The sequence below is a fragment of the Acanthaster planci genome, linkage group LG05, assembly GCF_054643075.1.
Source record: "Acanthaster planci isolate LZ-2023a linkage group LG05, COTS_SCS, whole genome shotgun sequence".
NCBI classification, from domain to species: Eukaryota; Metazoa; Echinodermata; class Asteroidea; order Valvatida; family Acanthasteridae; genus Acanthaster; species Acanthaster planci.
In genome coordinates, this window is record NC_141781.1 from 2,884,567 (window position 1) to 2,911,001 (window position 26,435).

Below are 26,435 nucleotides of genomic sequence, written 5' to 3' on the forward strand. Positions count from 1 at the left end.
TCCCTCTAATTATCTTCTCTGGTAAACTTGGGTTAGCGTTCATAAGGGTCTCAGGGACTTGAGGCCCCATCCAAGAGTTGACTCCATTTCCCTACTTTACTCAGAATTTACTTGTAAGTTTTGGTTCAAATTTGGTAAAAGGAATAATACTCTATCAATTTTGTCCCACACAAACCATTTCGACGTAGAACGTAAATGCACCAAAAGTGTACTTATTCGCCTTTGGACTGAATCGAATCTGTAGGGGCTTTTATAATTAAGTCGACAATCAGTCTTTATTTTTCGGGGTATCTGCATAGGTTGGGCGCCTATAGATAGATCAGTACTAGAAATAACTATTTTTTGTTAGACTGAAAGCACACATGTGGCGTAGTGGTGCCCATCTCCGATCCGAGACAATGAGTTGTTATCAGATTACCATGTGCTCCAAAGTCTTTTGTCGAAAATAACGAAACTAGCATATGGCAACTGCAGGTGTGAGAAGCAAGACGCTTGTAGGGGAGATAACGAGACGAATTTAGATACAAGATAACGGTTACAAATCTTGGGATGATACTATAATTAAATTGCAAATGGCTTTTCCAATAACGAAACGGCAAACAGTAATATCCGACCGACCTCAGTTGCAGAATACCCCGCCACCCTGGATGAGGTCAAACTGTCATACTGTTTACATGGGGATTTTCACTTCGTACCCAAGAAACAGTTTCTTTCTTTTTTTCCTTCTTCTTTTTTTGAGTGGCCTGGCAGTCTGCAATTTGTCCGTAATCCGTAAACGCCATGAAAAAATGTTTAGCCGGTGTCAGTCATCAAGGCCCTATCAATTAACGATGCCTGCACCATTATACGCAAAATAGCAGTTCGTCAAACACAGCATTTAGCCAAGAGAATAGGCTGTGAACATCGTGGCGTTCAAAAGTGCATCAAAGACACTCCATAATTTTCTCATCCTAATCACCCTACCACCCGCCTTCAACGCAAGGCCCACGGTAGGGCAACTGATCAACACGTATAGGTCACTGTTACAGGTGCGCGCAAAATGCAAGGTCTGCCCTATTAAACTGAGATGTGCACGTTTTGATCCAAGAAGGAAATAAGCCCAAACACTGGTAGCGGATTTCTGTTGGACCCCTCCGCCAACCCTGTCCCTTTTTACTTGGGATGAGCGGCTACGATCTCATCTGCACCCAGGGGTGAAAAAGGGCACATTTTTACCAAGCAACGACTATCCTTTGGTGAGAACTCACAGCGCATGCAAAAAGGTTCATGCGCTTTTGGCGCAGGCGCATTTTGTACACACGGCCAGTTTCTGTTTATATTGATCTGTATTACACAGAATGTATGGCCTCCGGGCGGGTGGACCAGCCTGGTCGAAAGACTTCCGACCCTGCTTGTAACTAGAAGTCCTTGCTGGGAAGGGTGCCCTTTAAATTGGAGCAGATAATTCTTGAAAGCTATATCAAGGCCAACCCTTTTATCATTAGTTACCATAAATAAGCCATAGACTTGAGGGCTAATGCCCAATACGGCTTTATTGGTTTTACGTCCTTGATTAAGTCCTAAGTTACTACAATAACCGCCTCCATGCAAGTGCCACCTTAAATGATCGCAGCTGAAGTCCCCCCCCCCCAACTTAGAGCATTATTAAAGCGGCGGCTGAAGCTCATGCGGCACACTGCAACTCTGACGCCAGAGGTTAACAGTAATTTATCCAACATCTTTTGAGAAACATCAAGGTGAAAGTAAGATCTTATGATGGCGAATCGTCAGTGGACAGCTATTATCGACTTATTGACTATGGTGGAGATTTTCTTGGCAACATGTTGTATGTGTGGGACGATATCAACCATTTTCAGGGCGACAGAGGGCCGCACCCTGATAGGTCACACCTTCATGGAGATATCAGGCATATCTGCCGTCAAATGCGTGGTACTATGCCTTTCTTACCATCATGAATGTAGATCTATTAGCTATGATCATATGAATGCGGTATGTCGGATTAACAACGCATCCAAGGAGGAATTCATGACTACGTTTCATCCAGAGCCTAACTACACTTTCTACGAAAGTGATAACTCGAGTCAGCTCGCCAGAAACTGCCTGGTAAGGTAACAATTTAGTTGCCTCGTCTGATTTTACAAGCACGCTTCGCATTGGATGTTCTTTTCTAACTTATATCATGGGCTTTATGTTCCTCGTAACTGTAGTATGGTGCCTCAAAGACCAATAACAAATGGGGCTTTTTTGCACGATTGTGCTCGAATTAAATAAACACGAATCGAAGAAATTTCGATATATTTATGAAATATCAACATTCCAAGGAATCCATAAAACCACGAAACCTTGAAGAGTAACATGCAAAGGCTGATATCATGGTATATGCATGCAGTCTTGATGAAGATAGCTGTCATTGAAACCAATTTTTCAGGATGCAATGCAATAAATTCTTCTGTTATTTCTAACCGTTATCCCTTTGTTGGAAGAAATAATGTTTATCCATTCATTCATTCATTCATTGCGGTTTATTTCATTACAAATACGAAACAGAAAGTCACTTGACTAAAAATGTTTGATTCACAATAAAAAGAGGTGACCTTGAGCAGTGTGAAGAAAAATTAATAAATACACTACATAATATGTATTTTAAAATTGACAAAAAGTTAACCTTTTAAAAAAACGCTGAGTTTAAAATGTGAAGCCAATTATGCCGTCGAGAGAACTGGTTTTGAAGATTTCTGGGGTTGATTGTTTAAAAAGGTTTCAGAATATATATTTGCACTTAGTTTATATCTTTGTGTTCTGCAATACGGTAGATTCAAGTGATTGGAATTCCTGAGTGCACGATCCTAAAGCATTTGGCGAGTTGATGGTAAACATTGGTGGTGTCTAGGAGATGATGACAATGATATGGCAAAATTAATGATTGATTGTATTCGTCCGACAGACAGCTCCTGCAAATCAAATTTACGCAAATTCGGGTATACATGATGCAAAGTGCGCGTTTCTGCACTCTTTTTCCAAACGCTAGGCCTAAGACTGATTTTTTGTAAGCCAGAAGACCAGATAACTGCCCCATACTCTAAAGTTCGAAGAGTATACATTTTGTATATTAGGATAAGGTCATCAAAACTAAGTTAACACCCTTTTTCAAATGTTAATGTAGTTGGAACAGGACAAGGATTACTTTGAAAGTTTGAATGTCTATGTATATGGTTACCTCCATTGGTGGATCAAAACCGGGGATTAGTTAGCACAGTTGTCCATGCTTGATCCATTAAAGTTTAGTCACCGCAGCCGAAGGCTTAGTATGACAAAACCCTTGGGTAGCCAATTGCACATTCTTTTCCAGTTCGTGCTTTAAAATTCCACATTGTCGTGGAAGCGTCGGAATAAAGATTAGCCTGGCTACGTGCCACACTCCAGAGATGTGAGGATGAACGATGGTGATAACGAACTACAGAGAGCCGTGTACACAACAATACACAAACCAGCCAGCTCTGCAACATGGCCACAATATTGCACTGTCCACGCTACAGTCCAGGTCTTCAGATATATTCACTCCCGTCGCAATTCTCACAGTGACGATAATAAATATAAAACCTGAGGCAGCAGTACAGGCGACATTTAGCAGTCAGATATTACACGATTAAGACAATAATCACTAAGAAAGCACGTAAAAATTACATGAATACAACTTGAATAAAGGGTATCAAAAAACAAAGTGACAGCTGCAAAGAGCGCCTTCCTTGCATGCCCAACGAAAGGGGAATTTTTGTTATTCATTTAATGAATAAAAGAACTTTCAAATGAATTAAGAAACTTGTCTTTTTGTTCATTTCCACGCACAGTCCTATGGTTCTTCACCACATCCTGAGCCCATTTCATCATCAAAGACAGGTAATACTTGCAGCATCATATCCTATACCATGCGTAGGTTTCTGTCGACGTAAAATTAACATTGTGATCAAATCTCGTGAGAAATGGAGGTTTGTGTTGAAATGCCTGTTTCCAAATCTTTCTTTACCCTTAGTCTGTGACTGTTCTACCAGTCAAGCAATGGGAATGGAGAGTGGTCAGATACCAGACAACAAGATTTCTGTTTCGTCTGTCCGCGATGGTTTCTTTGCAAACAACACCAGGCTAACAAATGGGGGTATGCTCGTTTGTTATTGTTAGAAACTTCGAGTTGTTATAAGCTATACTACAAATTGGTAACGCTTATGATTAACATTGTCAACGAGTTTTTCTTACAAGAAATAGAACAATGCACCCCTAACGCTTTACATGTGCCCCTTGCTCATTTGCATTCATACTTAATGTTAATCTGCAAAAGGTTGAAGCGTTACATTTAACTTACAACCGAGGTGTGCAGCGTTTCTTGTTCATGAGCAAAGAAGTGACGTCCTTTAGGGTGTCATCCTTTTTTTCTGACTCGGCAACAAAATTGTACGTTTCCAAGAAACACAAAGTGAACACTGTAAACTTACTTCGAGATCAAAGCCATTTAGTGGATACAAACTACACTTTGGCCGCAGGTTGGTGTGCTGCCGAAGATGACCCTCATCCATGGGTGCAGGTAGACCTCGATACCCAAGCCTGTATAACCAAAATCAAGTGCGGGCCAAGAACGGATTTGACACGTTACATCGACACCTACAAGGTACTCTACAGCGACGACGGGGTGAACTTCAACACCTTGCAAAATGGAACCATGGATATATTGGTGAGAAATACCATATCGAGTGACTGGGAATGATCACACTACGCGGGTGTTTCCCGTGGTATTTTGCCCACCCAAAATAACGTCATTTTCCCACTAAGCCTAGTGTTGATAACCCATGTTCTCCTTGCTTGAAAATGATAAGAGAGCATTTGTGTTCTCGAACTTTCGCCAGAATTAGTGCAAAGTCCGTTTAGTGTTTCTGAATTCTTTTAATCGTTATAATTGACAGCGATATGGCATGCAACAACATCAAAATATACGACAATCAGTAAATGGAAACGACACCCCCCCCCCAAATATCTATAAAATGTCATTCTCCTCGCATAAAAATTTGGTCCTTCGTTATTTTATCCATGCAAAGAACAAAACCTTTGTTTTTGTATGCATACCCGATCCGACTAACCACTGCCGTTTAGGAGTAAACATGATTTTAGCAGGTATATACAGGGTGTCCCAGAAAAAACCAAACCCTGAGTGTTACAACTGAGTTTGGTGCCCCATTTTCAAGACAATGGTGTTCAGTCATGCATAACAGGAGGGATACCATCAAGGTGTCATTAGAAAGAATACTGCTTCTACTTTTCAGAGATCCTTATACATTAAAATCATATCTCATAGTTTGGGCATATTAACCCCTTTCCTCAGGGTTTGGTTTTTTCTGGTACACCCTGTATATATGCGAAACATAGCTCGGGCAGCCTTTTATTGAGAAGTCATTTTATTGAGAAGTCATGTCGCGGACACAACGGGGAAAAAAGTCGTTCGATCTGGGTCGCTTGAAGTAGTGCATGTTCGAATTATGGAGAATTCCTAAATAAGGCTCTTTTATACGTTTTTCCTATACAGTTTGATTAATTTTTGGTTACTGGTTAGTGGCTAATTTGTTTCATGCCCAAATTTGAGGCGCTAAAGTTCGTTTCATTCTGGGGAAACTTCAACACATGCATTCGACGTTGGTCAGCCCCGCTTATAAGCCTGGCGAGTGTATCGCATACTAAATGCAATAAAATAGTACTCCCGCCTTTCTTACAATAGGAATGAATTCGTTGTAAATGGCTCGTTTATTAACGTGGTGGGTAGTCGGATCGGGGGTGTAAACCAGGATTTTTGTATTCGCTCGGTTGCAGTTTGACGGACCACGGACGGCAAGAAGCTGGGCAGAAGCGACGCTGCCGACGGCTGTTTACGCAAGGTTCATTCGCCTGCTGATCGTCAACACAGAACAAAGCAGAAAAATCGACGCCTGCTTTAAATTTGAACTGTATGGATGCCGGAACTAGCTGCCGTGCGTGCAGCTGTGATGGTTTAGCATTAGACACAAACATCTTATGTAGTTTCGATATTGCAAAGAGCGATACCAAAATTCGGTACAAGGCCTCACTTACAAAGTTTGATAGAAAAGGGACAGTGTACATAGGCACACAGGCAGTGGTGGATATGATTACATTTCATTAATATAATCAAAATTAGAAACAGTGCACAAAATATGTAAATAACAGCATCAGTAATCAGGCTCAGATCAGAAGTGGGGTTGGGGGCCCGCATGTTGAATCGTTAGTCTCATCTGCTCAAACACTGCACACTGCATATTTGGCCAATTTTTGTGAAAACACACAGTTTACTGAAAACCTCGCAAAGTGCTGAGATCGGTGCAAACAGATTTTGCTTTAAAATCTAGTCACTGAAACAAAATCACACGAAATGTAAATTTCATTTCGGAAAATCGGTTTTTATAACCAAAAAAATGACAACATTGTGTGGAGATCAAGCGAAAACGGCCCATTTCGCGGTGCCCCTCGGTCTTTCTAAATCCTCACTCGTTTCCTCTTGGCCCAGCAGCCTTGGCGTGACCAGTTTACGGATGGTCGGGGTATACGCTTTCCATTAATATAACACTCGGCATGATTGGTTACTTACTTTAATCGGAAAAGTTAACTGTATAAAAGTCTCCACCAACAGAATTGAGCCTCTGAAATGACCTGGGCACTATAGTGTTGAGGAGATGTCCAAGGTGTTAGACGCAAAAACCACATGCATACGTCAACAAAGATTCAATTTAGCCTTTTCGTTACAAATTTCATTCGTTTGTACACATTTTAAGATAAGAGCTGATTTATTATACACCATTGTGCCAACACAATAATTTTAAGACAAATATAAAGTGAAGATTTAGAGTTTTGCCAATTTTACGGGAAGGTACGTTGTAAGTTTAAGGAAGCCTGAATTCCCCTGCCTCGGGAACAATCGGCTATGTTTTCCACACCCAATGCGCTCGTCACTATGTTTTTTTTTTTTTATTTCCTTGGGTTAAAGGAAAGTGACAAGTTTTGTAGAACAGTTAGTTGAACGAGAGGAACATTGAAAACCGATTTATAAGTCCGTCCATCCTTGTATAATCGTTTATTTACCCATTGTTGATAATAGAATAAACCAGCAGTGAAGGTTAGGAAGTCCACTGAACAGTGCGATCCATGCATGCGACCACCTTACGAGCACACACACGTAGGCCAATATTTTTTTAGACAAATCGGGCCAAACGTTTCCATGATTGGTTTATGTGTTTGTTTTCAGGGGCCTACGTCTAAAGGCCATTAAAAGACTCCTTAAAAACCATATAATTATGCACAGATTTTTATTTATTTCAAAACATATTTATGCAGGTTAACATTGTTCAGCTTTAGCTGGTTTTCAAAATAGCCCTGTTATCCAAAATACACGTCTACTAATATGATTAAAAATAAAAACACATCAAAAAATATAAAAAAAGGAATATTAACTAAAAGTTACATCCTGTAAACTGTACCCTGATCGGGATTCATTTAAAACAAACGTTTTAAGTTGTGTTTTTTTAAAGGTGGTGACACTATTTACACTATCTTTAAGGAAATCAGGTAAGTTGTTCCAGAATTTGGGTCTAGCAAAGTTTAGTGAACATTTTGCTCGCTCAGGTCTGGGGATCGGGTAACACAAATTCATTGGATGAGACCTAGCAATAATACTGTTTGGTGTGAATTTGTAAAACAATATTATTGGTGAGGTAGCTTGGGGCCAGACCATGGATACCTTTGTACATTAATTAAGACCGTGGTAAATTAATCCCTCCGCTGAGTAGCATCCATCCATCCCAACAACTTGGCCAGGCCAATTTCTTCAGAGCTCAAGTAGTCATAATTTTCTAGGATAACTCTGGCAGCATAATTCTGAAGTCGCTGAATACAAACCAAGTTCTTTTGGGTTGTAAATCCCCAAATGCTAATGGCGTAATCAATACATGGTTGGGTGGTACCATTAAAATTGGTCATTAACATGTCTTTAGAAGTCACACTCTTTAATCGCTTTAATTCTGAAATGGAGCTACTCAGCTTAGCCGAACTTAATTGCGAGGTAGTCCACTGCATTAACTTGTTAAAGTTGGTCGACATTAATAAAAACGTTCAGTTTATTATCCGATCTTTATGCCTCGAGTTTATCATCATAACCATAGATTTATTTGTATTTAAGACAAGTTTATTCACCGTGTACCATTTTCCATGCATGGCTAAGGACGGTTAAGGACGAAAAACAAAGAATCTAGATGACTCTATACTATTGGCAGCAACTACATGCAGTAATATAAGGCTCTCTTGTACGAACAAAACATTCTCTAACCAACACCCCCCCCCCCAAAAAATCCTGGGTCACCCCTGGAAATAGTTTAAATACTCAAAATAAATTGTTTTGACTGGTCGTTTTGCACGCGGATGCTACAAACTGTGAAAATTTGCAGCTTCTGTTTCACAACTGGAGTTTTAATGCACGTTTAAATAAGGGAATAAATATGTGCTTGGCTAGTCAGGAGAATTGACGCAACTAATGCCCGAGCCGCAGGTTAGGGCATTATCAACGTTCATTCTCCTGATTCGGCCGTAAACGGTAGTTTGAAGTAACATTTAAGATTATTTAAGGACATATTTATTCCCATTCATAAATACCGTTTAAGTGAGAGAGTCAAAAAGTCAATGTACGATAAATTCCATTTAAGGGCGTGTTTGGGCATGAACCCGAACCACAAACTTGTTTCAGCTTTGCTCATTGGTTAAGCGTTTTCGCGACATGGTTATGCCTGTGTGACGTCATTGTTCCGACCGAACGAGAACAGGGGGTTGGCGTTGGTTCAGCGTCGGTTCAGAATGGCAGAAAATAAACAGACAATGTTTGTAGCCCTCAAATGAGTGAATTAGACATTTCAGAATTTGTTGTTACTTGTAGCGAATCAACGAGAACGAGAGCTTATCTGTCTGTTTGCCAACAGAACAGAGGGCTTTTTCGCATTGTTTTGCAATTTTGAACAATTTGTGTATACTGGAAAAGTAAAGGCAAAAAATTAGTCAGTGAATATAATTTAAAACAAATGTTCAACAGAGAATATTTTATCAGTGTAACTTTGGTTTATGTGATATAGTGATGATGTTCATGTGACTGATCATATGATGATGTCATTTGCAAATCGTGTGAGTTTTTGACTAAAACATTTGCATTTATAGATACAACAGATAAAAGGTTTCAGCCGAATCTGACATGTAGTTTAGAAGATATAGTGATTTTAGTAATAAGGGAATAAAAATGTGGTGGAGCGTGTATAAACTTGTCGTTCATAACCGATGAGGGACCTGGTCGCCGATACTTTTCATCTCAAACACATCCCTTTGTGGATACATGCAAGGTTTCAACCCGATCGGACACGTAGTTTAGTTGATGTAGCCGTTTCAAATCTCTGTACAAAAAGCTATGGGAAAAAATAAAGATTGAAAATTTCAAAATAATTTACATGATAACTTCATCATGACGTCACTACTTTGGTAGAATATTTGCCTGATCATCTGTGCTTGGTGTAACTTTTAGACCGATTCAAGTCTGCTAGCTGAAGATATTGCAACTTGAAATCTATGTACAAAGTCTATGGAGAAAATTAAAGATTTAAAAATGCATAACAAATCATACGATGACGTCATGATGACGTCATCCATTTGGAAAATATTATGCATGTGGGTCGTCATTGGGTGTAAGTTTGATATTGATTGAAGATTGCTTAAGTGACCAAAACTGTGCCTCAAAAACGTGTACAAAGTGAATGGGCCGAAAAAATATTGAAAAATCAATAAAAAATCACTTCTATGCACATCTATGCATAAGGGTCCTTCATTGGTGTAGGTTTAATGACATTCGAAAGTTGTTTAGGCACTAAAGTTGTGGCCAGAAAAAACGTGCACAAATTAAAAGGCCTTTTGGGGAGAAGAAGAAGAGGAACAGGAAGAAGAAGAAAAAGGAAAAAAATCAGAACAAAAGGAATGCCTTTTTCGCAAATTTGCGAATTTGCAAATTTGCCACTAATTTTCTTCTAGAATGTATGTGAAAAGAGAGAGCAGCAGTCGTGAGGAACATGCCGAGTATTGAGTGAAAATGATGTTCATCAACGGTGTCGTCTGCTTCCTTACGCTTGCCTCTGTCAGATAGCGTGACCATTTCTGGTTCTTCGTTTTGTGGGACACCCTTATAAACATGTTCCTGGTTATTGCTTAACATCACGAACAGGTTTCTGGTTAAAGGTCGCCAAAAACACACCCCAGGTGAGGGGTGCTTCTGTCCAAGGCGGATAGAGCCGGCGCTGCACGTCGCCGTACAATCTGCTGGTTGTCTAAGCCTGTGATTTCACCCACACTTTCACCCAAAAACAACACTTGAATAAAAGATCAGAAAATCCATATACATTATCCAACGGCATGGCTTTTTTCAAGAATTTCAAGAATCTATACCGGCGAGGAAAGACAGTGATGCCATAGCGATTTTTATGTCTATTGTCTGCGCGTTTCCGAGTATTTCCAATGGAGTGAAGACCTTGACCTTGCTCTGGACAACAGAAATAGGGTGTAGACGGTAAATCTGTCTCCTCTTGTTTTGCCAAGCAGAAGTTTTCTTGTTAGGTTGATGAATACAGTCCACATGAAATACATCTAGATTGTTATCCCTTCATTAAGCTGTCAAAAAGGCGAATATGGGATGTAAAATCAACACAGCTCTGTTTCTGCAAGGAATCAGATAAGTCAGCAATCTGTATTCTGTAGACTTCTTGCACGCGTAGTAATTTTCAGTCTCTTGGCGTTACGCGGAGTCACTATCATGGCCGACCTGTAGGGGAAGGAAAACGGTCGCCCGAAGTTGACAGTAGTTCTAGTTAACAGCGTCCACGTATGTATCAAATGCCCATCTCCATTATCAATGGCTTCGAGCCACAGGCTTCAAGCACAGTAAATTGAGACAAAAAAAAACAACTACGGTGTCATTGATACCCGCGCCCACAGCCCCCACCTCATCCAATTGCTGTATTTTGGCAGGGGGGCACATTTCGGGGGGGGGACAAATCTATCTTTTTGAGAGGAGACAAATTTACCTGGAGGGGGACAGATTTACATCTCGTCCTTAAGTTTCAAGCGCCAGGAGTTATTAAATTGTGACAGTCTTATGACATCAGATCTCATCTATATAGGTTTTTATCAGTCCTCTCTGTAATACATGTATAGAGCATTAATAGTCCGAGACACGGGAAGTACAAAGTTTACTGTGTTACTAGACGTATGTGCCATTGGTTATCAGCAAACTTAAAACAAAGCAGAGTCTCTGTTCACTGTAAGAAACAGGTGGGATCCACCATACTCCCACAGAGCAGCACATATGCTGACAAAACGTGTCATCGTTATGTCTGAAGGTCTTAGCTGGGAAAAGGTCAGAAGGGTTTTGGCTCGATGGATGCTGAAGTCTCCTTGGGCGATAAACTCCCAAAATGAACAATAATGAGAGACGAGTAATCATCAATAAAATGCAGTTAATGAGTTGTGGGGTAGGCGCAAAACAACAGTGATTTAGAAGAGCGGTTGTCATGGTTCTAAATGGCAACCTTCGGGATTCCAAGGAGACGCAAAATGAGAGTGACGTTTATTTACTTGTTTGATTGTCTGCTTGACGGTGAATTCCGTCAAGTTAGACATATAGAGTAATCCTACGTACGAAAACAGCGCTGTTTCACTAGCGGCATTCCCCATTCCTTCTTTTACGGCGAAAAGTATCGTACGGGTCCGAGTTTCGTACGAAAGCTACTGTGTGACGGAGTAGTGGTTGCGACTCAAGTAGTCCGCCTATGGGGACTTTCCATGGGGTCATCCTAACACGTTCGACAATTTTTAAAAGAATGATTCCAAACAGAAACTACACCAAGAAACACTCATGTCAGGATTTCACCTTTGAGTTAACTCCTAAAGTAATACTCTGGGAAATGTCAGCTGGAGTTGAGTAAAATCCGAGTTTCACTAAGTGTTAGTTCACAAAAAGACCAAGCAAAATCTTTAATATTCGACATGGTAGGGGGTCAGCACTTTGAGTTTAAATCTTGGCTATTTCATCCCCACTCGGCACGATATCACCAGGTGGGGTAACTCGATCTATAATACCACAGTGGCCGAGTACATGGCACCGGTAGTTCTCAGCAAAAATGGTACAGTTATGGGGAGTTATTTTAAGGCATATTTGGCAAACAATTACAGCCAGATTTGTACCCTAAATTGTATCGCTTATTATCAAATTATATGTCAAAAGAAAGAGCTCATTCTCCAATACACAATGAAATAAAAATGGTTGATGTGCAATAATTCACTGCAGATATCTAGGCATTAGAAAAACATGTGTCAGCTCTTGCGGAAAACGATGTATTTACGCGTCAGACCAGAACTTAATTAATGCAATTACTGCAAATGCAGAAAGTCTCTGCATCTGATGTGAGTGTTGAGTGGAAGTGTTGCCATCCACTCCATGAACAAAAAGGCAAAAGAACAACATTTCATTATACTAAAAACAAACAAGGGGATAAATACATGATTAGAAAGCCTCAGAGGTGGGTTCTGGGTTAAACAAGTGGTCACGTAAAGAGCAGAATAATTCATTTGGAGAGGGTAGAAGACACAAATTCTGGAGGCTAGAAGGAAGAGTTTTGAACAACCTGCGGAAAGAAACAAACAGAGAATATTTAAGGCAGTTGGTCCGACTGTACTGTTGACTGAAGAGCAAGACATCAGTTTTCCTTGCATTTGGCTGGGGAAGGAGGGTAGAAGGGACATCCGTGTGTCTGTGGAGGCATTTCACAACAAAAGCCATGCTCAAGTAGATTAACCTGTTTTGATGGGTGGGAGATTAAGTTCCTGCAAACGTTGTTCATAGGAGAGGGAGTGTGCAATATTATATGGGAAGCATGATTTTGTAAATCGGCGCTGTACTGTCTCAAGACACTGGATTTGATTCTTAAGATGAGGGAGCCAAACCGGAGTTAATACCTGTACTGCAAGAGTGTTCCAGAGCTGTTACTGGCCAACATGCGTCAATGACATCAACAGTGCGCCTGTCCATTTCGAATTATACCAGTGCTCCTGATAAATAAAAGACCGAGTCAGGGCACCGACTCTGAGCAGCTCTGAGCATTCTGCATCAGAACTGTCACCAATCAACAGCCAGTACCAAAAACTCTTACTCAAACCTTTCCAATGGCCATCCATCACATTATTGCAATAGTTATTGACCTGCTAATTCAAGCGCAGATTTTCTGTGCAAGATGTTGCGCGTCTGGAACTACATGTACATCAACCATCTTCAGGGCGATGGAGGGCTACGCCTTGGTAGATCACACCTTCATGGAAAAACTAGGCGTATCTCCCGTCAAATGCGTGGTACTGTGCCTTCGTTACCATCATGAATGCCGACATGTTAAATACGATTATGTCGGACTACGGTATGTCGGATGAACAACACATTCAAGGAGGAATTTGTGACTAAGTTTAATCCAGATCCTAACTACACTTTCTATGAAAGTGATAATTTGAGTCTGGTTGGTAGAAACTGTCTGGTAAGATGAACATTTTCGTTATCTGCCTTCAACTGTGCACGTCCTATTATATCGAAGCCCTTGTTACAACAAATAATTCTTTTCATTCCTTGAAATCCACAATACATCAGGTTTTCTTTGTACGTGTATTTGTACCTGAATTAAAAAATCGTTGTGTTGAGGTTTCTGTCGATCATCAATGTCAAAATCATCTTATGCATAGCGTTGGAATTACATCAAAGAAAATTCGATGGCACTGTGAAAAAAATTAACATATGCACTACAGGAATCCGCAAAATGTTCTATACATGAACATGAGATAAGATGCAGAGGCAAATATCCTTCTACAACATGCAGTTTCAGTGAAGATGGCTCTACTTCAAACCCATGTCTCAAGAAGGACATTGTGATTTTCAAATTGTAATACCAACAAATCGTTGTAATATCGAAAAATGCTTCAGGGAGTAAATGTAGTACAATCGAATGTTCCTGTCAAATGAATTTTAAAAAGTATCTTCTTCTGCGTAGTTCACCAGAGAGTCCAACGTCACTTCCTCACATCCTGAACCATTACCATCACCAAAGACAGGTAATACTTTATAGTGTTCAGTCTGGTTTCATATTCCATCCCAAGTATGCATCAGAGAACGAAAATGCTACCTGGATATTGCAGTGAAATTTCACAGGATATGTATTATTATAATATTGTTTCCTGCTGTGGTGCGGTCCATAGTGTTTTGTAGACTCGAGGGGGTAAATCGACGAAGGTACCGTTTGCCCATCAGTTGTACAACCCTATAGACTCGTCACATAGCAGGCAACGATAATTGTTTCGTGATACCACGATAATATTACTATGTTTATCAATGCAAGGGAACGGTTTAAAGTGAAAATTGTTTGCAGAATCATACATTGCATTGGCATTGTCTTCGACAACAAATTGTTAAGCTGAAAAGTTCAACTAATTAAATCACTGGTAAAGGAGGAACCATCTTTTTGTTTCGATTTTCGAATAAATCTGCCGGTGTAAGCTGTCCAATTCTGTCTCTATTAACATTTCAAACCGTGGGCCTCTTCCTATTGCGTTGCAGAGCTTGTAAGTTATTCGGGTGGAACATAGTCCCATATGTTTCTCTGTCTTGATGGTGCCCATTGAAAAGTCAAATTCCTGATCCCTTCTTTGTGACTACCATCTTTGGAGGCGACCAGTTGTCATCTGCCGACCTTATTACCGTGAAATTAGGGCAAATTTACGCAGCTAAAAAAAAATACGAACAGATCAGTGACGAATGTCATAAATAACATTGCCGGTCGAAGCAGATACAATTTACGTAGCACCATTGTAGCTTCAACCTCGTACCTAAGGTCATGCTACCATAATACAACGTGGTACAATGTGCCCCGTGAGTTACGCGAATCAGGTACCATGGCGGTGTACATCGCTTGTGTATTTCTGACCCGTGAACATGTGTTTTCGTGGAAATTTGAAATGCCCGTTTCCAAATCTTTCTTTGCTTTTAGTCTGTGAATGTTCTAACAGTCGAGCAATGGGAATGGAAAATGGTCAGGTACCAGACAATAAGATTTCTGTTTCATCAGTCCGCGATGGTTTCTTTGTAAACAACACAAGGCCAAACGACATGGGTATGTACATTTCTTATCAAGTTCGAGTGAATCTTTTCAGATATTAAACTATTATTTTGTAAAGCTTTGTGATTAACAACGGCAGAAGGTTTCTGTAGAAGAAATTTTAAAGTGCAATCTGAGGAAGTATGGGGTTTGGGAACCGTACGGGAACATTCTGTACGTTTACGCCACGGTGATTACAGAACTCACTTATACTAAGTTCCCTTTGACTGCAGGTTGGTGTGCTGCCGAAGATGACCCTAATCCACGGGTGCAGGTAGGCCTCGATACCCAAGCCTGCATAACCGACATCAAGAGCGGGCCACGAACGGATTTGAAACTTTACATCGACACCTACAAGGTACTCTACGGCGACGACGGGGTGAACTTCAACACCTTGAAAAATGGAGCCATAGATATATTGGTAAGAAATGCCGTTGCCTGAGATAACTTTGCTCTTCGCCATTAAAGAGAAATTATCCTTGCCTTTAACTTTGCACCGCCAAGCCGTAGCCCGAGATAACTTTGCTCTACGCCACTAAAGCGAAATTATCCTTGCCTTTAACTTTGCACCGCCAAGCCGTAGCTCTCGTTTTTTGGCAAGGAAAAATGTACATACCTGCTCTAGCTCGGATGAGTGAAATGTGTGCTTTTGAACCCTATGTTGACGCCAAATATCAGACAATATTAAACATATATGTTGTTCTGTATGTTTGTTTATTCCTTATGAAAGTTTGTCCATGCAAAGAAGAGAATGTTGTGAAGGTTGGAAGCGAACCAATGAAAGTGAATCAATGAAAAAGGGTTTTACGCAAGCTGCCATGGTTCGAAGCGTGCAGGTAAAACATTGTAATAGGCACAAGAATTACAAAAATAACGTCACGTTGAGTCGTTAGCACAAAATGGGGGAATGAGAAATCGGCCGAGCTGGCTTGCCAGAGGTAAGTTATATAATTGGTTCGAATCAGGAGGAATACATTATTAGCTTTGCACCTGTATCACATAATTATATTATACAAATACAGCATGATTTGAGGGGAAGTAGTGCCGTCTATTTTCCCGAAATAAACCATGCTCTATTTGTTTACTACACTTCATAAATATTCAAACAGAAATTTCACGTTTTATACTTGTACACACAGACGCCATTGTTGTTTCTCAGCTGCTAAATTTCCATGTAATTATAGTGGAGTGCAGATGTGCATAGAAACAGGGCTTCAATAGTCTGGTGCTGACATACCTTTTGGGTCTTTACTGTAATAGTTATTAGGATACAACTCCAGACTGGTTCCGTAAAGATTACACGACACAGACGACATATTTACGCGGCGGGTTCCAGAGGGACTTTTTTATGCTACCAGAAAAAAACTACTGCACAGCAGCGAGGTGGATACTCACCGCTATGACGTCTCCTAATCGTGTATCATTTCTACTTCCAAGACGCGAGGTGGAATCGGCTCCAATTTGCTTATGAATATTACTACCACCTTTCGTTCAGAGGAATTTTTCTATAAAAGCCTGATTTATTAACGTGACAGGTAATCGCATCGGGTGTATGAGTGAGGATTTTTGTATTTAATTGGTTGCAGTTTGACGGACCACAGAACGCAAGAAGCTGCCGTGGGCAGATGCGAGGCTGCCACAGCTGTTTACGCAAGATTCATTCGCCTGCAAATCGTCAACATAGAAGTTAACACAAAAATCGACGCCTGCGTTAAACTCGAACTGTATGGATGCCGGAACTAGCTGCCGTGCGTGCAGCTGTGATGGTTTAGCATCACTGTCATTAATTAGACACAGGCACCTTATAATTAGGTGGTTTCGATACTGCAGAGAGCGATGTCCAAATTTCATACATCACCTCACTTCTACAGTCTGGCAATACAGCGTCTCCTTGAAATTACCAATACATTTTGATCATTAAAACAGTATTTGTAGATGATGCTGAACACAATTACACTGCGTAAAGATAATCAAAAGTAGGAACAATGCACGCATGAAACTATACCATGAATAATTTAAACTTTGTAGTCGCATGTAATATATGTAGTTGTTTTAATGTTAGTTGAAAGGAAAATCCCAAAAGCAAATGAAAGGTGTATCTAGGCATGGGCGTCCCCGAGATTTTATCCTGAGGAAAATCACTTTTTAAGGGGAAATTTCCGGGGGCAAAGCACTCATCAGCTAAAACAAACAACAATAAACAGTAGGCAAAGTCAGTTTTAAGTTTTTTTTAAGCACGTAGGTGATATTTACCCCCTCTTATCTCTATTCCGTCTCGTTTTTTATTTTCCTTTTTATTTTTCATTTCTTCGGGGAGGGATGTCCCTTCCCCCACATGACGCCCATGTATATGTATGTAGGTATAATTGTGTATTTTCTGCAAGTTGCTACAACATCAACCTTATTCTAGAGATGACGCTCTATTTAGTATTTGATTTTTGTAGTGTTCGATTTGATTTGCACGAAGTATATTTGCAGAGGGAAAAAATAAGTAAAATCTCAGGATTGTGTTCATTAACCCTAACCCTCCTCAATCCTTCACCTGTTGGAGGATTGAGGAGGGTTAGGCTTAATAATGGAAATGCCCCTTTTAAGATATTTTAACAAACTGTATACATCAAATACCATTTTGCTTGAAGCTGTAACAGATGTATTACAGTACAGCTGATGTTCAGTATTGCTATAACTATAGCATTTTCAAGGCTGGTACATGAAGTAACGGCTTGCTGATAAACTCAACAAACTGACATAATGAAGGACAGTTAAATTTAGTGACCACCACTACTGAAGAATTCAAACAACTGGTGTATATCCTTAAAGTGGGAGCCAAGTGGTTGCCACGGCAATATGCCTCAACCAACTGCAGAGCACCTGGCTAGAAACTAGATGCCTTTGCTAATATAAAACAGAAAATGTGTACTGGTTTTTGTTTCATCTCGTGTTTCGCTTCTGTGTTTTTTCATTGACATGCATGCCGTAGAAACCTCAAAACGAAATACTGCCCATCGATGCATCATCGCATTTCCCTTAAAAGACCATAAGCTTCCTTTGAAAAATTGCCACAATAAACAAAGTCCAGTAGGAATTGCAACACTGTAAGACAGAAAATCTGATGAATATAAAATTTCACCGTCATGATGAAATGGAAATTACATGGAAATGACCATTTTAATGAAAATTTAAAACTTAATTAAATTCACAGTTGGCAGTTTGAAGGAACAATAATAAAATGTAAACCCCATCACAACAATATTTCAGGAATAGACAATAAACATCGGGCGTTGTAGTGGACAGCCTCTGATGGATGACGTCATGTCAACAGCATACTGGTTCTTCGGCATAGCGCCACCGTGGCTCTAAAACATGCATTGAACAATGAGCAGCCGGGGGGCGGAGAGAGGCCAAGAGCCGAGTGCAAACAGCTGTCTGTGAGCCACTTCCATTTTTTAAAAGAGGGGTGACGTAATAGTAAAAAGAAAAAATCATGTCCACAATTACATTCTCACTCTGTGATGAATGTGCTTAACGTTTACTTGCCTCTTTTGTGACACCCCTGAAATCCATGAACAAAAAGGATCTGTTTTTTTTTTTTTTTTTTGTAAAAACGCTCTTTTAACATTTCATTTTTATTTCTTAGATATGTTACCAAAGGGTTGGTCCTTCGTCTGCAGAAATTTGAAGGAAATCCCTTTGTTCAACAGGACTGTTTTTTGGCCAACCTTTGAACATGTTGAAAAACGAAATGTGTTCGCTCATTTTTTTTTCAGTTGCATTGCAGTTGGATGCACAGGATGGTGTAACGCTTATAGCCCGTAACGCAATACAAAATAGGCAACGCTGGGAACCAGACGAACGCCTTGTGGGTGCACTGAACTAATTCAAGCTCCATTGAAAGTGGTGTAAAATCAACAAAGATTGGAGCCCCATGGCCGGCAACTGAAGTGCCTGAGGGCTCTCAAACAAAAAACAATGTGTTGGTTGGTCCTTTAGATTTCGTTTGATTTTCAATTTTTAGCAGGGTAACCAATGAATCTTTTAATTATCCGCCCAAACAAACTCACCCCCAAAAAAGTGACTGTTCCCAATTCTCCCCAGCAGCTATTTTAAAATGACACCCCTCACCTTTCTCAGGCTCTTCTGACAATTTTCAATCCCATTTTTGTCTGCTTTGCCCCCAGATGGGTGCCCCTGAATCTACAGAGATGATCCTGGATGCATACTTACACAATCCCACAATTTCTTGGCCCACACAGACCCCTCTGTTCGAAAAAAAATCTGCAAGGGTACTTTTCACGCGCCTTGGCCTGGCGGAGAATTCTCCTAGAATTGGGACACTGCACCCTTATGGTCGAGCGTTCTCATGCACGGTGTAACCTGCCTGATCCTAGTCCTAGACGTTGTGTTGTTGATACGTGAGAGGGCACTCACAAGACGAATAGCTGGAACGCCCGGATCACAAAAAATCCTATTAAATCGTTTTTGCTATTCGCTTCTAATCTATATAAGCGGGATTTTAGTGCTTAATCTCGTGCACACAGGAAAAATTTGGAAAGTCTTCTTACAGAGCAGTTCCGGGCCCATACAGTCTTCTACGTCAAGGATGTATAATATACATCCTTATTTGCCTAGTGGATGGTAAATACTGCTAACTACCAGTGCATAAGCAGAAAAATAATGAACAAAGTGGAGTTTAAAAGTCTCAAGGATTATTATCTAATCAACGAATCACAAATTATTACCAAAAGATCGACGGCCCTTTATAAAAGTTAGGAGGCAAATATACATTTTTAGGAGAAACCAAATACCAAAGAGTGGTGATATTTACACACTTTAGCTGCCAAAAGGATTAAAGGAGAATATGTGAAAGCCTTTACGATAAATTAGTGTATGCAGTAAATGTGTCCTCTGGTAATTCCAGCCCAGGGGGTGTTCCCCCTGGCGCGTTCAGGTTATTCTGTCCCCTCATAAGTACTAGTTTTGCCACACAGTGTTTCATGATATTTTGATTAATTGATTAATTCCACAGGAAATAAATCTTAGATTTTATTGCCCTTCATCAAGCTATTAAATGGAGACAAAAACCTGTCAGATATTTGAATTTGCATATTGAATTATGTTTTTGCAAGAAACCAGGAAGGCAGCGATCCGTATTCTGAAGACTTTTTGTACGCGTAGTAATTCTCAACCTATCGTATTATATTGTATAATCACGTGTACATTTCACAATTATAAGATCGATTGCGCTGTAGCGGCGGGCCAAGGTCGAACATAGTTCCAGTTAATGGCTTTCCCTTTGTACTTCAAGCAAAACACATTCAGACCAGAATTTTCACAAAAGCATGCATGACTCCGTACGTCACTATGGTATCGTGTCCAGAATAGTCCGCCTCACACAACCGTTGTGATTTAACGTAATGGGTATTCAAGAAAAATGAGGCATCCAATCAGATTATGCACAAAACCAGTTGAAATGAAACAGATAGTCTGGATGGCAGACTTGTGGCCTTGCGCGGGGACACATCTACAGGTGCGACACATTTTCCCTTTGGCGGGGACAGATTTACCGCGCGGGGGGACAGATTTACACGGGTATAGCTGAGTCCCTCAGTCACATTCACCAGCTTGGGGGAAAAGAATTACCTTTTACGACAGCTACATGACAGCGCTGTGTCCTTGGAGACACATTTACTGGTCGGGACATGTTTCTTTTGTGCATGTCCCACTTCCGGCCCCGCCATCTTTGGTCGACATCTCTGCATGTTCTGACATTTTCTCTCGACACATTTTGGCTTCCTCTGGAAAAAACAAGGACTATTGTTTAAACCACAGAAAAGGACAAGTTATACATAAAACGGACAACTGCCAAAACTTCACTATAAATGTTCACCATTGGTAACCAACGTGTTTCTTCACAATTCCATTAGTATTTCAAAAGGTATTTTCCTTCAGTCGAAAAGCAGAAAGAGTATTAAAATAGCTCGGTGATTCTTGAAAAACTTGCCTGTTGTTCTTCTAATTTTGTACTGACGGCCAGCCATAATTGCGGGCGGAACATGTCCGTGACGTAAAGAAAGACAAACTTACAGAATTACTGATCTTATTCTCATCCTATAGGCTATTCTTATTTTGCCTACATCCTGGGCAACGAAAATTTGCAGAAATTTGGTTGGTTTTCGATTTTTTACCTCAAATTCGTTCAAAATGGCCATTTGTCCAATTATTTTTAAAGAGGGTTGTAATTTCATTCAGTATTTAGTAGCACGTGTATTATTATCTGGTGTTCTGACAGCTGCGTGGGACTTTTAACACATTGTGAATTATTTTTTTACATTTGGACCGACGTCCAACTATAGCTTTAGCAGCCACTTGTAGCAAGAACACGACTGAAAAGATCAGCCCCTATGCCGATATGGGCGCAAAAACAAGATTATAGCGTGCATTTTGAAAATGCAGTGGTTACCAACGTTACCAAGTCCATCAGACTCACCTGCAATATGGGCTAGTTTGGGTATAAATTCGTTCAGTATAAGGCACTCCTTGGCTTTGACGCCACGCCCATTTAGCATTGCTGGTGAGAGGTCTTTGTAGGCAAGTTCTTGGAGGGTAAACGGTAACCACTCTGTCTCCGTCTCTTCAAACGTCAGCTCAGCATCCAAGGAGGACAGGTTGGGATTGCTGAGGCAGGAGTAAAGACACCCGTCTGAGCAAGAAATCTCAGCTACTTATATAGAGACCAAGCGATACTGTACATAACGGGAAGAGTTGCTATAAGTATTTTATCCTAGCGCATAAAGCGACAGTAGTTTGATGGTGTGTGAAAACGTTCAAACTGAAGCGAAAAGAAGCAAGAGATCTTACCCGGTCTTGGCAAGATTGGTCCAGTATTTAATAACCCACAGCGACATACGGGCCTCTTTAGATGTAAATGCATACTCCTCAGAAGAGATCAACGGCAGACCAAAGACAAACAGGAGGTCGTCCAAGTGAGTTGCTCCCGTCCATTTGTTACCTACTAGGGGTGTGGTAGGAGCATGAGTCATGTGGTATCGGTAAACCTTCCGGCCAGCTCTGGCAAAGGCCCGTGCTGCCTTGTCAATGGGGCACGAGTATGTGATATCACCCAGGACCTGCGAGAGAGTCTGCAGGTAGTCGCATTTGGGTGCATCCGCTGCGCACGACGCGTTGCGGTACAACAGCTTGATGGCCTCGGCAACGATAGGCTCGGCGCTGATCTGTCTCAAGGTGACCTGAGCGAGAGCGTCGTAGGAGGCACTGTCGACAAAGGGCGGTTCGTCGGTGTGGTCGGGGAAGAAACTCGCCACCTTAAGCATTCTCTCGTCGGCGTTTCCTCCGATGATGATTGCTGCATCGTTAATGGGGCCTTCTGCGTAGACATCATCTGGGTCACTGAGAAGGAATTTTCCGTCAACCACCGGCACGAAGGAGGTCAAAATATCGGACCTGTTCAGTTCTTGGTGTAGCTGTATTGGCAAGAGATGGTTCAGAAAGGAAAACTGGGGTTCACTGCTTGAATTATTTTGGTAAGACTGAACAAATTAGACGTAAAGTTGTCTGATGAGGTACACCAACTTCGAATTTTCAGAATATCCCAATACATGAACTATAATACCCACAGCGTCGCTACAGAGACTTTTATTTGTCGTTATTGTCGGCAATATCATTGTTCAATTATCGACTATATACTTATTATTGAGAATTACAGAAAGAAGAAAGTAAACTGTCTAAAATTTTGAGACACCAATTAAATTAAATTAATAACTTTTATGCAATGATTAATTTGGCGGAAATACGTTTTCTAAAAACTGTTCATCGTTTCCCTCGCTCCTTCCCTGTGAGTACCCTACACTTTCGACAATAAAGACTTTTAAGTGACCAAATATCGCACCAACCACTGCATAAATGTTTGCGTCTCCTAAGGTTTAGAGAATCAGATCAAAATGTATCAAAAGAGGGTTGGACAAAAGACTAAAGGTGATAATAACTTAGCACGCCCTCTGTATGACTTAAGATTTGAAGGCATTCGAAACCAATGATAAAATCTTATTTGTCAAGAAACAAATCGAAAGCAAAGAGGAAGTACGTGTCCCATTATACAAGAAACAGAACCCTTCGACCCCGAGTCAAACTTCTCCAAGCACACCTGGTATTGAACAAACTCCAGCCAGAAACGTTAACATCACGCACCCTTTCATGTTGCTTTTCGACAAAGATGTTGAAGTCCGTCACCTTCTGCAGACATTCCAACAACTGCCAAGAGGTGTCCCTATGGCAACCCACTATCTTTCCGAGAGCAAACGCCCGTTTACGAGCCTCGTCGGCGCGCACTGTGGCCCATGATACCGTGGCATCGCCGCTCTAAAGCAACCAAGCAGAAAAATCCACAGAATCGACACCTTGATTGGAATATGAAGCTGCGCTGGTGTTGGCACACGGGTGGTACAATTACAATTAATTAGTCTGATCTTTTTGAGTTACTTTACCTGTGCACTTAAACACAACTTACGCGTTTCGTAAGGAAGCACCAAACAAACTGCCAACATGGTTTCCGGTTTTGTGCATAATTAAATTTATATATTTGTTGTATTTCATATATCTATTATTGAATTACTACTTACCTTTGATGTATCTGTGAATAAATGTGTATTTTGTAAAGTACTACGGAGAAAAAGATATGCATTTTGACAGTGTGAAGCTGACGTGCTCCAATTGATATTTTGATCACTGTTGTAAAAAAAAACCTTTAAGAGCGTTCTATACGACTTATATGGGAACTGTTCTTACTGTCAAGGCCCGCATTTGATATTTGCTTTTAATATTCGAAGTGATCATTAATAATAATGACATCATGAACTCTAACGATACCCGCCATTTCTAAACAGGCAAATCACCTCCATAATTGCAGCGTGGAAGAGACCGGCACTGCCCGGTGACAACAAGTGGAAGCTCACGCTGGCTGCCCCAGCACTCTCGCCAACGATAGTAACTCGCTCAGGATCACCCCCAAAAGCTGGTGAAAAAACGGACGTGGATCAAATCCAAAGGAAAGCTTAACCACAGGAAAGAATCACAGCATATGCACTCTAAAAACTCTATATAGTTTCCAATCTTGCGTTTACCACACTGACATCTTACCCTGAATGTTATCTCTGACCCATTCCAGTGCGAGGCGTTGATCAAGCAGTCCCATATTTCCTGGAATGATGTCATCATCTGCAACAAACAAAATTTCATCGAATTTTTACCTGTATCACGGTTAAAATACACGCAAAATAAGCATTTTGGGTCTTTCCAATAACCTTGCGTCTTTCATGGACAACTGAACTTGGGAGTAATTGATGACTGAGAAAAATCGCATTGCCAAAAGAGTTTGCCTTTAGAGTGTCTCTTTGTTGTGAACTCCTTCCCAAAGAACCAAATTTCATTCTTTTTTATTTTCTTCTTTAGTACATCATCATGACACTTCTACGCACTAGGACAAAAAACTGACCATGCGCAAACATGTTTGGGGTCACACCGAGATGTGACATGGGTAAACAAGCTTATGAAGCAGCATTTTTAGTTAGAATGAACTAGACAAGTCAAATTATAAGCAAAGAAAGAAGGCAATTGAACCCACCTGTTGAGAGAAATCCCAACGCTCCAAGGCGATAGTTGAGGGTGACAACGATGACATCCCCGACGGCGGCAATGGGAGTTGGTGGCGTGCGCTCGATGGTGCCAGCGCCCAGGAAGAAGCCACCTCCGTGGAGAAAGACAAGGACAGCTGCTTTGGGAGGCTAGTGGAGCGTGAAATAAAACAATAACTCCGCCAACAGAACACTGTTTAAAAGATTTAATTTCGGGTTTTGCCCTTACCCGACATACATATTTATAAACACATGTATACTCAGTGCTTGTCTGAGTAAACCCTCAATTAAAATTAACATCTCCTCGACGTAAAGTACAAGACTGTTAAAAGTAAGAAGTCCGATATGTCACAAGTGGGCCAAGGCTACATGCCCACGTGGAATACGATTTTTTTCGCACAACTTATAGTGTGCCAATTTTCATGTTTATTTCAAGTTTGAAACGAGTCTGACGCTCCGTGATTTCTATGTTGCTTTATTACGAGCCTTGACCTGAACCAAGAGAGGGCGCAATTTTTTTTAGCAAAGGAGGCTCCTTTGGTCGGAACTGAACTTCGCTGGTTCACAAAAGACTATGAAATGCACGCGTTACGGTCGCATCGCTGCCAACAAAAAGAACACTTCTGACCGACGCGGCTCTTTTTAACCAGATAGGGATGCTTCTGCTTGAGGCGGATAAAAACATGTACAATAATGTTTGACCTAAATTTCATGGAACTTTGTGAATTATTTGAACCTCATCGATAACAGGAAATGGCCACAAAATGTGTTCAGATGAACTGAGGTTGATTTTAAAAATCAAAAATAATCTTACTGCTCGGTGGGGAACAAATACATCCAAAAATAGACAATCCTCGTTGAACGTTCCCTTTACAGTCATCAAACCGAAATTAAACGGTGGTTGTGGGCATCGATTGCCCAGCTTGGTAGCTTGCAGCTCCCCACGCAGTGACTTGGCTACCGGAGGTTTAAATCGTAGCAGCCCGACGGGCGGCTCGGCGTACGGTATACCCAAGTAGGCGTCCACGCTCCGGCGAAGCTTGGGATCGATGGGGCTGAACTCGAGCCTCGTACCGACAATACGCCCCTGAATAGCTTGAACGACTGGATTGGAGGCTCGCCCATGAGCAAGGCAAATCAGTATGGCGCACGCAAACGTCATCCGTCTAGTTGCACACGATCCTTCCATATCTCATGCACGGGATTTTCCGACATGAGTGGCTACATGTTGAGGTCTATCAGCCCGATCAGTGTTGCCGCACGTACAACCTGTGCAGTCCGCTTAGAGTTCATCGTACTTGTCTACTTAGACTATCGTACGTTTCGACAGTGTAATGTGTCTGTTCCTTGCTCTACGGCTGGATAACTATACCTTTCCATGGATTAATGAATCGCAAACTGACAAGTTATTTACCACAAGGGAACAGGCTGCTGCCAGTGGTCTAATGTACCTGTATGATGACGTGCCGGTGCACAGGTCACGCATGACCTTCATTCATCTACTACTAGAGAAGTACTGGGTGCAGTCTACTAA

The 26,435-nt window shown here is 41.0% G+C and overlaps 2 protein-coding genes across 4 annotated transcripts; one reads left to right on the plus strand and one right to left on the minus strand.

The window, feature by feature from the left end:
• The first annotated feature begins 774 nt into the window (after positions 1 to 774).
• LOC110982919 (neuropilin-1-like) lies at positions 775 to 6,554 on the plus strand. Its single transcript, XM_022241712.2, has 5 exons — positions 775 to 2,103; positions 3,849 to 3,897; positions 4,031 to 4,153; positions 4,536 to 4,723; positions 5,851 to 6,554. Exons 1-5 carry the CDS (start codon positions 1,753 to 1,755, stop codon positions 6,001 to 6,003), a joined length of 864 nt encoding a protein of 287 aa, XP_022097404.2. The 5' UTR covers positions 775 to 1,752; the 3' UTR covers positions 6,004 to 6,554.
• Positions 2,554 to 26,435, minus strand: LOC110982918 (acetylcholinesterase-like). 3 transcript variants are annotated; one of them, XR_015425228.1, is made up of 10 exons: positions 25,716 to 26,435; positions 24,892 to 25,051; positions 24,408 to 24,485; positions 24,164 to 24,282; positions 23,460 to 23,630; positions 22,113 to 22,735; positions 21,742 to 21,929; positions 20,895 to 21,049; positions 4,488 to 4,596; positions 2,559 to 3,938 (listed from the first exon to the last, which is right to left on the minus strand). XR_015425228.1 is itself a non-coding variant. In XM_022241708.2 (9 exons), the coding sequence occupies exons 1-8, from the start codon at positions 26,088 to 26,090 to the stop codon at positions 20,940 to 20,942; spliced, it is 1,824 nt and encodes a 607-aa protein (XP_022097400.2). In that variant the 5' UTR covers positions 26,091 to 26,435; the 3' UTR covers positions 2,554 to 4,596; positions 20,895 to 20,939. The 3 variants fall into 3 exon arrangements, 2 of the variants coding, with proteins under 2 accessions (XP_022097400.2, XP_022097398.2); XM_022241708.2 differs by having other exon boundaries at positions 2,554 to 4,596; XM_022241706.2 differs by lacking the exons at positions 2,559 to 3,938; positions 4,488 to 4,596 and adding an exon at positions 7,353 to 9,488.

What these genes read in the sequence shown, in the direction of transcription:
- LOC110982919 (XM_022241712.2), top strand. Translation starts at nt 1,753, where the DNA reads ATGATGGCGAATCGTCAGTGGACAGCTATTATCGACTTATTGACTATG. An exon ending in AGCTCGCCAGAAACTGCCTG is followed by an intron (nt 2,104 to 3,848) that starts GTAAGGTAACAA and finishes TTCCACGCACAG; the next exon opens with TCCTATGGTTCTTCACCACA. An exon ending in CATTTCATCATCAAAGACAG is followed by an intron (nt 3,898 to 4,030) that starts GTAATACTTGCA and finishes CTTTACCCTTAG; the next exon opens with TCTGTGACTGTTCTACCAGT.
- LOC110982918 (XM_022241708.2), bottom strand. Translation starts at nt 26,090, where the DNA reads ATGGAAGGATCGTGTGCAACTAGACGGATGACGTTTGCGTGCGCCATA. An exon ending in GTTGGGATTTCTCTCAACAG is followed by an intron (nt 24,486 to 24,891) that starts GTGGGTTCAATT and finishes TGTTTGTTGCAG; the next exon opens with ATGATGACATCATTCCAGGA. An exon ending in CAAACTAGCCCATATTGCAG is followed by an intron (nt 21,050 to 21,741) that starts GTGAGTCTGATG and finishes TGTTTTTTCCAG; the next exon opens with AGGAAGCCAAAATGTGTCGA.